Genomic DNA, 13,917 nt, shown 5'->3' with positions numbered 1-13,917 from the left:
TCTTGGAAAAGTGAATTATTCATAATTTTGTTATTACACAACTATAAATAAGTAGTATCATTTAACGTCCATGTTCCATGCTGGCATGGGTTGGATGGTTTGACTAAGTCTATATCAGCACAGACTTCCTTCTTGCAATTACACCCGATTCCTCTTCTATCCAGTCTTTCTCTCAGCACATATGTCATTTATGCACACTTCCATTGCACATCCAACAGAGCATACTCACTCCATGTCTTTCCAGTCTTCTCATGTCTCACTACCACTCTGCATCACAATTGCAACACAAGCATCCTACAACCTGTCTTTGATGCCGAAAGAAAAGACCTCTATTACCAGCAATGGTAGTGGCTCCTTTCTTCAGCCCATGCTCACTCTTGGCTTCTATAGGGGAATTAAATATAGGGAGGGGGGGGAAATGAGACAATGAGGGAAGAGTAGGAAGAAGGAAAACTGCTTACCTTTCTCTACGTTTTAGAAAGGCAATCTTCTTACTGCCCCTGTCACCGGTGCTTTCATTGCTAGCCTGGGTCTTTGACATATGATAGGAGGAGTTCATTGGCTCGTCTTTCTGCTTCAGAATAGACAAACGGCGCTCCATGCGATCTATGCGGCATTTTAACTGCAAAACAAAGAAAAATAACAATTTAAAAATAAAAAAAATATGTATATATTTTCTAATATAGGGACAGGGCCAGATAGTTTGGGGAGCGGGCACAAAAAAGGAACGATTGATAATATGGATATTCTGGTACTTTACTTTAACGAGATTGAAGTCTTGAAAGGCGAAGTTCAACTTCGGCGGGATTTAAAAACTCAGAAAGTAAAGGGAGATAACTAAACACTGCAATATGATGGATCTGTCATCGCTCAAATGATTCACGGCTCTTATTAATTCTGCTTACAGTTTTAATGATTATTAACTTCACAATGCCGTCGATAGAAGAGAGAGAGATCGGAAGAAGAGATGACAGAGATAGAGAAGGCTTTATAAAAAAAAAAAAAAGAATCTCAACTAACTTTCTGCCAAAGTATAATAAAATTAGCGAAGAAAATTATAAGCTAAATTCGTAAATAAAGGCGTGTGTGTGTATACACACACATATATATATACAGTTGCTATTATGTTAAACTGTTGTATGTCCACATTTGGCCAAATGCGTTTTTTTTTTTATTCAATATTTAATTTTGCTTGCAATAGCCGGTTATTTTGGTCAAACTATCGTATCTCCAGCTGCTTCAGATGAAAATTGTCAAAGTGTAGTACAAAGGTTTAGCATTTTTCAAAAGTATAGTGATAGTATATACGATAGTTTTGCAAAAATATTTCTGACTGGAAAATATCCTACATGCATGGAGTTACGATTTTATGCACCCAACAAAGTATCATTATTGTTAGGCTGAAACTGTTGCTAATGTAAAAATGAATGGAATGGTGAAACTATTGTTTCGTTTTCTGAAAAAGCAACGTTTTGGACTTGCGACACTTTTGCATAATAGCAACGATATGCAAGAGTGTGTGTGTGTGTGTGTGTGTGTGTGTGTGTGTGTGTGAGAGAAAGAGAGGTATAATTGTTTCGTGACAAGGGTTATTATTGCCAGACTGTAAACGTCTCATTTGCAGTTAACGTTCGCAAGCTGTTTACACTGAAGCAAGGCATTTATTATAACAATATTGGTTTCAAATTTTGACACAAGGCCAGCAGTTTCGGGGGAGGGGAAATAAATCGATGACATCGATCCCAATGCTCAACTGGCATTCAGTGCCTTATAATAATTCATTTCTAATACTATCACAAGGCCACATATTTTGAAGAGGGGAGGGTTAGAATGAATTTAATCGACCCTATGCATTCTCGTTTTTTTTTTAAACAACTCTGATGGGGTTTGAACGTAGAAAATAATTAAACAGAAGCTCGGTATTTCATGCGTTACACTAGCAACTTTGCCGTTAACCCCACAATGGCACACATTTACCGGAATATAATCGATCAAATCGATAAACAGCATGAGTAATAAATGTTAATATATAATGTGTGGAGGAGGGGTGGTGGAGAGAGAGAGAGAAAACAAGTCGACTGGGACTTTCGCTTAACTATTTACTGAAATGGTTGAACAAACCGTCAGGCGAAACCTAGTTTGACTTTACTGTCAGTAATGAATCATACCAACAGTAAATACACAGTTGCTATTACGTTAAAATAATACGAATTTAACACACACACACTAATACTAAATTCATGAAAATGATAAGTGAAATCTAGTTGATTAAAACTATATTAAACGATCGGTTAAGGGAGATTCCAAACCAGTACAAATTATGTGGTCACTCACTCGACTTGCTAGAAACAACAGCCAAATCTCCTCAAACGACACTTTGCCGTCTTAAAAAGAAATGAACATAGAAAATGTGGCTGTACATAAACCGTTAAAAGATGCTTCCCCCCCTCTATTGTTTAACCAGAAGGGAAGGCAGGTAGGGAAGATATCCCCCATCCCCACCAAAAAGAGACCTGTTCCGAATGTGAGAAACAATGAACGCTGCCAAAAATACAAGGAATGCAAAATAGCTGGTCCTTAGATGACATTAGCAAGTGCACGACAAAAGATATACACAAGCATTCAGAAATGGTTTGGTGGTAAGTTCTCCCGCTTGTCACGCGGGAGACAAAGGGTCAATCCTTAACCAAGTGGCAAACACGAGTCTATGAGTATGCAGTAGCTTGCCCAGCCACAAAAAACAAAAACAAATTCCTTTAATTCTCCCCTCCTGCTTCACCGTCTAAAAATTGGAATGAGACATTACACAGCGGGAATGTAGACGAGGCGAAGGTGCTTGGATTACAAGACCTGCTCAATTAGAGCTGACCTGGAACCCTAAAAAAACCGGTTTATAAGCTAAGACACTGGTTTATATAAGTACGGGTTAACACAATGTAAGTCAAAAAATAAATTTAAATTCAAACCCACAATAATAAAAAAAATAGTAAATAAATAACGCCGATCATTTTTCTCATTAAAACAGTTCAACACTCCGAGGGAGGCGAGATGGCAGAATCGGCCAAAATTCTGAGCGACATTTCTTCCGGGTTCAAATCCCGCCTAGGTCGACTTTACTTTTCAACTAACTGACACTCCTTCCCCTAAAATTCCAGGACTTATGTCGATAGTAGAAAAAGATTGTTAAACTCCATGGATAAGCATAGAGTTGGATAAAAACACCTTCCGACTCTTGCGTTCCGAGTTCAAATCTGTCGTGGTCAAGTTTAACTTCTTGTCCTGCAATCCGTAAAATAAAGTACCAGTTAAATATGACTTATTTTTTCTCACAAATATTTCTTGATCTCGTGTATGTACGGAATCGTAATTATACTCTATAGGCAAGAAATTCTGAGATTTCAAGAAGATAAAAATAAATAAAATGAAATAAAACAACCTTCGGAACATGTGAATGCCAATTCTCCTTAAACGGACACCAATTTAGAAATTTATTTGACTAACTAGAGTCTTTTAGCTACTATAAACTTAAAAAAAAAACAAAAAAAACTGTCTTTCTAATTAATGAAAAATAAAACTATTGATTTCTTATATATTATTGATACATTAAATATTAATTAATGTATATATTAAATGCCTGATATTTTCGTCTGTGCCCGTATGTAATTTAACTTAGCCGAGCCACCGTTATGCCGTAGTCATATAATTCTACTTATTGTTGTGTGCACATCACAACCTTCTGTCTAACATTAATTTAACTATGAACAATACTGATGTGGGAACCGCATTGTGTGTGTAGGTGTGTGTGTGAGAGAGAGAGAGAAAGAGAGAGAATGTGCGCGCGCGAGCATCACTGTTGTTGTGTGGTGCACATACAATTACTACAATATACGTGGACCGCAGTGAATAAGGTGTGTGTGTGAGTGAGTGCGTGAGAGACTTTCAACTCAACGTCCATCACATACGACAGACGTACATTTGAGAGAAGTAGTCACTTGGAGAAAAAAAAATATATATAAACTGACTGTTCACGAATCTAGTTATCGTCTGGGACAAAATGTCATCAACATAGTATTTTGGAAATATGATCATCAAGATCGAACCCTTGCCACCTTACTTAAAGCAGCTGGTGGGGAGTCAGCTACCTCAGACAAAAAGACAGCCCTATAATTATTAGTAACCTGTCGAAATCATTCAGCAGTGAAATGAAAATCCGAAGCGGAAAGGACGAAATGTACTTAGATTTTGTTGATACGCTGCCATGTAACCGTATATACTGCTACAAGAACATCTACTCACAGTTTTACTTGCTTTATTTACACAAATGACACAAACTATGATCATCCAGTCAACACATTGTCCAAAATATATGAACAAAATGTAGATATATCACTATAACAAGTAACATCTTTACATAAAACAATAAACCGAAAAAGTTCAATACAAAATGTATGGATGTGCATAAATACATATTGAATGGATAGTGACGGTTGAAAAACCTTTTGTTATTTTCTATTGTAGCAGGCTATTGAAATACAAAAGAGAAAAAAAAAAATCAACATATATACGCTCTTATAGCAGTTACACAACAGTATATAAGCACGAATTAAGTACTTTTCGCCGATTCCGTTTCGATTTTTCAATTTATTTCTAAAACGTTTCTCCGTGTTACTAAAATATTTTCTTAAAAAAGCAACCTAGCCCTTCTCTCCCACGACACACGAACTCATTGTATATAAATCTTTATCAATAGTAACTAACACCAGTTTAACCAGATTGCTTATTAAGTGTTAGACAGGCAGCGTATTTAATGTGTCGAGTGTGAGGTCTCCCCACCACAAAGAAGAGACCCAGGAACAAGTTAAGGAATTAGATGGGATACATAGGCGCAGGCGCGACTGTGTTGTAAGAGGTTTGTTTCCCAACCACATGATTCCGGGTTCAGTCCCAGTGGGTGGTACCTTATGCAAGTGTCTTCTACTATAGCCACGAGCCTTGTGAGTGGATTTGGGAAACCGAAAAAGGTCAGTCGAAGCCTGTCCCCAATCACCGCTTGACAACCGGTGGTAGTGTGTTTGCGTCCCTGTAACTTGGCAGTTCAGCAAAAGACATCAATAGAATCAGTATCAGACTTCAAGAAAATAAATCCTGGGGTTGATTCGTTCGACTAAAATTCTTCAGGGCGGTGCCCCAACATGGCCGCAGTCTAATGAGTGAAACAAGTTAAAGATAAAATATATAGAAAATGGGCAATCATTTGGAAATAACGAGTGAGCAAGCTTCAGCTTTCAATGCATACACACACAATAAATAATAATAACTATATATATATATATATATATATATATATATAATGAGTGGGAGGGAGAGAGAGAGAGTGTGTGTGTCTAGAGCAACTATGGGCTGAAAGCAACGAGTAAGTAGATTTTCCATATTCGAAAACGGAGGTGACCCAAATACTTTATCTGCAATTTTAATCCACAAACTCCTAATGGATTTCATATGAACATTTCATTATTTCTTCTAAGTTTTAGGTGTTTCAATTACAAAAGAGTTATTTTCCCCAGGCGTTTCCTTTAACCACAAAAGCTCTCAATATGAACTACATGAAATAAGTAAACGAAAAACTACGATGACTTCATAACCCTAACCGCTCAAAGAATTAAGAATTTTATAGTCAAGAGGGATTTAAAAAAAATTTATTCTCCAGGAATGAAATCTTCAATAATTCAGCCAATTATTATAATGAACAATGTAGCCGAAGCAGATACATAGAAAAGTGAAATACAATAAATACAGCTTCGATGCCTTTCAAACGTGAAACAAATACCGATATTTTGGTATAATCCGCCCAAAATTCACAAGTACCAACATTCGTAGCTAAACTTTTTTTTCCAAACTACCCCATAAGCATTTCATCCCTAATGGCAAATACCTTAAGCTTTTCAACCAAAATGTTAGAACTCACAGAATTATGCACGAATATTATCAATGTATAAATTGAAAACTGCCTTCCAAACCCAAACACACCAATAATTGCTTTCTATAAGACAATTGCAAAGCCAGGGAACTGGTCTATTGTGTTACTGTCAACATTAATTCTAAATTTACATCGTGAATCAATTCATTTAAAGCTATCAATTTTTTTTTAGAATTCAGAAGATAAACAAACAAATAGATATGTCGCGGTGGAATCAAAAATATTTTTAAAATCGCCAAACACCTAGTTCGATATAAAATACCGTTTCCTTCAAAACCAATAAAAATTACTGTCGGCCTTGCACCTCAGAATCAACTGAAATTCTGTTTCCCAATTTCCAACCACTTATCACCAATCAAAATTAGTTTTATCATGCAAAGAATTTTTTTTAGAATATTGAACTATTTGAAACCATTTATCTGTTTAAAGAGGTAATATTTTGCCAAATACACACACAGCAAGAAAATTTGAACAAATCAATTAGATAACACGATATATCTACAAATAATAATGATAAGTTTTAACATTACTAGAAAAAGAACATACAAAATTTTTAATATACCTTTGCACTTCCATACAAAACATATTGGAAACATACGATAATATCACTAAAATTATTGTTCTAATATTTCTACCGAGCTGGCAGAATCGTTAGCACACCGGGAAAAACGCTTGGCGGCATTTCGTTCGTCATTACGATCTGAGTTCAAATTCCGCCGACGTCGACATTGCCTTCCAGAGTCGAATATAATAAGAACTAGCTGAGCAGTGGGGTCGACGCAATCGACTCACCCGCTTCCCACTAAATTGCTGGCCTTGCGTCAAAATTGAAAACCAATATTTCTAGAGAACACTTTTCTTTTTTTGAAAACATTTCCACTTGTATTTTTGTGTACTTAAGATTTTATCGTAAAAAATATCATAGCCAGCGGCAGCGACCTAAATATTTATTTGAACCTTTTTTTTTTTACCCCAGACAAAACAAAATTTTATCAGTAAATAAATTTCTAACATAGACCCACTTAATTTCCGCGTCTCAGTCTATTTATATACCTTACCCCGCAATTAATCAAGTAACGATAAGTTCACTTTACCTTATCTTATAAACCATACAATTCAATCCTTTTCTATACAAATGCCCTCAATTGTCTTTCACGTTAAGCGTTAAATTTATTATATACTTTCTTTAATTCCAAACAATCATTTGCAATAATTACAAACGTCTTTTTACTCGCATATAAATATATAATATAAAATGCAACATCTATTTAAATTCATGGTGATATCCCAATGAAAACTGTTATATATATTTTTTTACATTATAACCAAACATACTGGAATAGGATACTCGCTGTTGTTTTAAGTGATTCAATAATAAATTTACAATACAACGTTATATACTACTAAAACGGTAAAAATTAACATTGGTACAACATTACTATAGCAAAAACCACGGAGAACAGTATATTTCCAGCAACTGTTTTTAAGTATATATATTTTTTATTATAATCGTTAGAACATTCCCCGCCTTTCTATCGATATTTTCGTCGTCCCACCCCACAAACTTGACACGATTAATTCAACACATCCTAAATTCACCTACCCCACCAATAACTTCCATCCTTCTCTTTTAGCCCTACTTAAACCTGTATATACAGATTTTACACTTTCAAATAAACTACTCTGTTTATCCAGTGTGTGTGAGGTTGCAAAAACGTATGCGTGTGTGACAACTGCAGACATAGCTGTGCAGTTGAGAAGTTCGCTTCACAGTTACGCGACTCCCACTGTGCGACACCTTGGTCAAGTGCCTTCCACAAAGCCTCGATTCAACCAATAAATACCTTATGAGTGGAATTTGGTAGACGGGAAAACGTTTGTGTGTATGTATGTATGTGAAGATGGTGGAACAACCGGTGTAATTTACGTTTATGTCCCTTTCTGTCAATAAAACAGGTTATTTCATATATGCGTGTGTGTGTTAAACAGTCTTTGCGGTTTAATGTTTTTCTCGTTTCATACGGTTTTGTGGTGATAGGGGGCACAAGACAAGATGTAAATAAAGAGTACAAACACTAGGAAAGAAAAAAAGCAGACTCACCACTTGCATTCAGTGCCGTATGTTTTCAAAGAACTTGCACAAGACTGCTCTGAACACCAAAAACATTGCACAATCTATGCACACACACACAAATTACAGATATTCTTTATTAATTCCAATTTAGATTATACCGAGTTATGAATACAAATACACACAAAATATAAAACTGAATGCACGTTATTAGTTACATAGATGAGAAAAATGGCACTTAATACAAAGAGTACGGTAATACGAAGCATTTAATAGTAGCTAAATCTTTGCTAATACAAGACTGGGTTATTACCGCTCGCGTGTGTGTGTGTGTGTGTGTGTGTGTGTGTGTGCCTGCGTACGCGGCACACATTAAGAGATTGCTAGTACGATTGTAATCGATTTAACTGATCCCTAGACACATTATATATACATATATATATATATATATATATTACATTACATTATACCACAGAGGCCAAATTTTTCATGAAAGAGAGAAAGAAAAAATAATATAGTTTTGTATGGTAGAAGAATCGGTTCTAAGTGGACTTTTATAAAATATAGTAAATAAACATTCTCTGATGGCTTGTATACATACAGCAAAGTGAAGTGTGTATATAGACAACCAGATAAGGAAATAATAAACACACATACATACACACACACACACTCACTCACGTACGTACACAAACCTAGAGTTGAATGCGGCAAGAATCCATCCATTACTGCGTACCTGTCCAACGATTGCGAAATATTTCATTAAGAAACGATGCGGCCACAATGACAACAGTCGATCTCGCTACCACCGGAGCCCTTAACCATGGCCCGGTTTGGGGGTCTTTATTTTAGGGAAGGAGGAGGAGGTGGTTGATAAGCCGAATGTCAAGGACTTCCTCACAACAGAGAAGAGCACAGAAAACGACGAGCAAAGGGAAACAACTTCTTTCCGCTTCCTGGTGTTTACCTCAACCACCCCCACCCCCATCATACACTGGTTTGTAGTAGTCGAGGCAACGAAAGAGATGCGAAACGCAGTCGCTAGAAATAGCAGGTAAAAATCCCCAAAATGACAGAATACCGGCTTCAGAAATGAAGGCTCCATTGGAAGATGTAGCCCATGAAACATTGGTAAATAAATGAAATGACTGATGAAGTGGTCATGGTTGAGACGCCTGGGAATGACCAACTGCTTTTGGATGCTATAATAATAATCTTTTTTTTTTTTTAACTATAGACACAAGGTCTAGAACGCAAAGAAACGTAGCTAAATGCCTCAAGACATTTTATCCGCCGCTGTACCGATATATAACGCCTTTTTGAGATTTGACAGTTCTTAGATTGCAGACGACCGCCGCTGTTTAGAGGACGGAATCATAATCTATCAAACTTGCAGGCGAATCGGGCCAAGCAACGATCTCCTAAGCAGTCACAAGACCTGCTGAAAACAGCAGCAAAATTCTCTCAAACCAGAACTGTTAAAAAAGACCGCATTAATTAATGTAATCCGAGATATATGAAATGATGGAATGGTCACGACTGGAAGCTAAAAAGGACCAACACTGGAAAAAAAAAATGAATATTGAAGTCGAACTCGGCGGGATTTGAACTCAGAACGTCGTGAGATAAAATTGATACTAGATATTATCTAATCGATACTGCGTCGTTGCTACATTTTTGCTAACACCATTTGTTGTCATTCGACTGACTTTCAAACCGTGACCATCTCGGATTCCTTTACGATAAACAAAATCACCAAAACCTTGGTTTATCCAGTATAGTATATATTTTTTTATTAAGAAGGAAGTGTGGCTGTTGTTTTCTAGCAAATCGAATGATCGAATAGTTTTCTCTCTGACTCAACGAGCACAAATTTCAAAAAGCAAATGGATCGATACCATTCAAGGACTGGTACATATTTTATTGGCGGTGTAAAAAAAACAACAAAAAAACAAAAACAAATTCAATTCTAGCTAGATTTGAACTCCGAACGTAAAGGAATACAACGTGTTTTGTCTGCAAATAATCATGTTTTAGGCATAAGGTCTTGTGGGAATGAAAGACAGAGTGAAGTCGGCTGAATTTGAACTCCGAACGTAAAGAACCGGAAAAAATGCTACTAAACATTTTGTCCGGCGATCTAACGATTTTGTGAGCTCGCCGCCTTGCCATTCAGAATAATAATAACGATTTCAAATTTTAACACAAGGCCAGCAATTTCGAGGGAGGAGACAAGTTGATTACATCGACCTTAGTGTTTAACTGGTATTTATTTTATTGACACCGAAAGGATGAAAGGCAAAGGCGACCTCGGAGGAATTTGAACTCAGAAGAAAGACGGAAGAAATGTCGCAAAGCACCTTGTCCGGCATGCTAACGATTTTACGACCATCCATAATAATAATTGTTTCTAAAGTACAGACAACGCCTGAAATTGTAGGAGAGAGGTTAGTCGATTATATATCGACCAATGCACAAATGGTGTTTTATTTTATCGAACTTGAAAGGGTGAAAGGCAAAGGCTTGACCTCGGTGGAATTTGAAGTGGCAACATAGAGCTGAAATAACTAAAATACCACCAGGTATTTCGTCTGATGTTTTAACGAGTATAAAACACCGGCGAAACATCATCGCCCAAACACCCTACCCATTAAATGAAAAGCGGGTGGCGTTGAGTTGGAATAACTTTCAACGAATATTCTACACAATGTGGAGAAGATACAGTAGAATGAACTCTTAGTATTTCTATTATACTTTATTTTAACGATTCTGAACGATGAAGTATAAATAAATAATCTCTAATAAAATGACATTTAAATACATTCCCGAAATAGTGACAGGAAATAAACAGAAGCTAACGGAATAATGGCTAATATGACGAATTGTGCATTAAATGCACATATTTGGCGCAATTATTGTTGATCTAGTCACACACACTAGTTTACCTGTTAGAAATCAATTATTATTTAAAATTTGGAGAGAGAAAAATTATTATTTGGCGTTGCTGTATCGCCCAAGTCTAGATGTTTGGATAACATGAATTTTTGCGGAAGAATATAAAGAAGCGTAATTTTGGTTTTGTTGATTATTGAAAAAAGGAGAGAGAAAAAGAATTTTTGTTTTTGTGTGTCACACACAACATTGTAACTGAGAGCGGGGGTCGACTGTTGCAATGAAATACAATAATCTATCACTGCATGACGATACAAGTGATTCAGTGTTCTCTCTGTAAGAAGCAGCGATAGCATGGCACACGACGTATGATGAATATTATTACATATACACACACACACAGAAAGAAAGTGTATTTAGTCTATACACGATCGTATATATTTATACAGAGAGAGAGAGAGAGAGAGAGAAAGAAAGAAGATAGAAGCAATAAATGGGTATGAGGACGGGGAGAGAGAGAAACAGAAAGAGGAGGAGAGAGATGATAGAGAAAGGGAGGTGAGAGAAAGAGAGAGAACGTGCACAGGAGGAGCATGCAGTTACAGAGTTAAAGCAGCATATTTGTTCACACAACAGTTATTCGTATTAATTTTGTGGGTTTGTAAATATACAAAATAGCAACGTATCTAGAGTAATGAAAAGGAGAAGAGAGGGTAGGAGGGCATCATTATCGAATTTAGCATCAGTTTGAATGGCATGTGACAATAGCAACGAAGATAGACACATCTCTCTAAACGCACAACATGGCTGAGAGAAAATACGCATGGAGGGTTTTTCACACACTCAATACACATAGATGTTTTTAGAGGTGCAGGCATGGTTGAGAACCTTGCTTCTCAACCATGTCGTTTTGGGTTCAGTCCCACTGCGTGGCACCTTTGGCAAGTATCTTCGAGTAAACCCCGGCGCGGCCAAAATCCAATAAGTGGATTTGGTAGGCGGAAACTGAAACACACAATGTATGCGTGTATAACACCGTGTTATATTTATCCCTATCACCACTTGACATGTGTACATCTCTGTAACTTAGTGGTTCGGCAAAACAGTCTGATAGAATAAGGACCAGGCTTAAATATTGGGGTCGATTCATTCGACTTAACCCTTCACGGCGGTGTCTCAGTATGGATACAGTCAATGAACGAAAGATAAAAAAAAAGAAGTAATAATCTATTCTATACGAGAAAGCACATAGTAACGATACCAGCGACGATCTTGACGTATAGCGTACCGTCTTCACTTCTGCATAAGTATTATTTTATTGGGATTTCCTATCAGTAATTTTATTAGCTGTCGCTGCATTCGTGAATTCGTTGTTCCACAAGATAACAACAATACTATGATTTTCCTGTAAATTTACACGATCATATAAAAACTAAGGAGAATATAGTGACCGTTGGGAATATTAATCTCCAATTTTCCTTGTTCTATTTGAACACTACTCCATGCTAGAGCACATTATATATATGGCTCAGTGGTTAGAGAGTCGTGCTTACGATCATGAGGTAGTGAGTTCGATTTCCGCACCGGGCTGTGTGTTGTGTTCTTGAGCAAGACAGTTTATATCGTGTTGCTCTAGTTCATTCAGCTGTAGAAATGAGTCGTGACGTCACTGGTGTCAAAATGTATCGGCCCCTTTGCCTTTCCCTTGAATGACATCGGTGGCGTAGAGGGGAAGCTGATATGCATGGACGACTGCTGGTCTTCCATAAACAACCTTGCCCAGACTTTCTTGATGCAATGACCGAAGGGGGGGGGGGTCTTTACTATATATATATATATATATACATACATACATACACACACGCAAAACCTACGATCTCTATTACACACACACATTATCATTAATAATGATAATAATAATAATAATAATAAAGGGAATGGATAGATGCGGCAGAAGGGGATACACAGTAAGATGACTTGCGAGATTTAGTTACGTCCCTTTACCTTCCATTCTTCTGAGAGGATGAATAAGTATTGCGATCGATAACAATTTAATCGATTATACCTTCAGCACCAAAATCTGTAGCCTTGCATCTATATTCCGAGACACCATTAATATCACTGTGCATCAGTGTGTTTGTACTTGCAAAAAACGCTATTGAAATTGTTTTTGTGTTGTTCCTTATCCGATAAAAGAAAACATTACCAGGCGAGTGTTTCCAGCAACAGCAGAAAGACAATCGTACATAAGAAAATTCATATAGATTCCGTATCGTTTTTATCATCATCATTATTATTATTACTCGCCCCAAACATGAACCATTGGACATCACCGTACGAAATGTCCTAATGAGGACATTCTAAGCTGCTAGAAAGAGCACCAGGTTTCTCTCATCACAACCTACTACTACCTTGAAAATGAATTATACGAGATAATGCACCAGGACGGGCTTCTTTCAGTTTCCGTCTACCAAATCCACTCACGAGGCTTTGGTCAGCCCGAGGATATAGTAGAAGACACTTGCCCAAGGTGTCACACAGCCACTCCTGCACCTACATATATTAAAAATGGGGAAGGCCAGTTTATGGGATTACCTTATGTTTCCCGTCCATAAAGGGTTCGGCTTTATGGCGTATCGTCAGATCCTAAAAACCTGTTGGCCCATGACCTCTTAAAAATATGGAGGGGAAAATGCCTCATTACACACACACACGCGCGCGAGGAAAGTACTTGTCTGTAAATTTTCCGTCACCATCTGTCTGTTCAATCTTTTCTTATTTGCAGATATATACCCCGTTTATGGAATGGTTTAATTCGAAGCAAATAAAGCTCAAAATAATACTGCGCAAAAATTCGGTTAAAAAAAGTCGAAAGCAGCCTTTAACTTTTCCTATCAACTTTAACCCCCAAATTTACACTTTTAGCTTTATTTAAACCGTTCGAAAGAAGAATTATTTCATGTTCTCTCGAAATGTC

The 13,917-nt window shown here is 37.0% G+C and overlaps 1 protein-coding gene across 3 annotated transcripts in view; it reads right to left on the bottom strand.

Moving 5' to 3' along the window:
- Positions 1 to 13,917, bottom strand: part of LOC106877655 (male-specific lethal 1-like 1) — a 181,196-nt gene that overhangs the window by 8,237 nt on the left and 159,042 nt on the right. For all 3 annotated transcript variants that reach the window (XM_052970874.1, XM_052970875.1, XM_052970876.1), the window contains exon 2: positions 462 to 622. In XM_052970874.1, the coding sequence (XP_052826834.1) occupies positions 462 to 622 (161 nt within the window). The remainder of the gene's footprint in view (positions 1 to 461; positions 623 to 13,917) is intronic.

Source organism: Octopus bimaculoides, chromosome 9 (genome assembly GCF_001194135.2).
Source record: "Octopus bimaculoides isolate UCB-OBI-ISO-001 chromosome 9, ASM119413v2, whole genome shotgun sequence".
Lineage (NCBI taxonomy): Eukaryota > Metazoa > Mollusca > Cephalopoda > Octopoda > Octopodidae > Octopus > Octopus bimaculoides.
The sequence above is the reverse complement of the archived record's forward strand: the minus strand, read 5'-3'. Positions and strand labels throughout refer to the sequence as shown.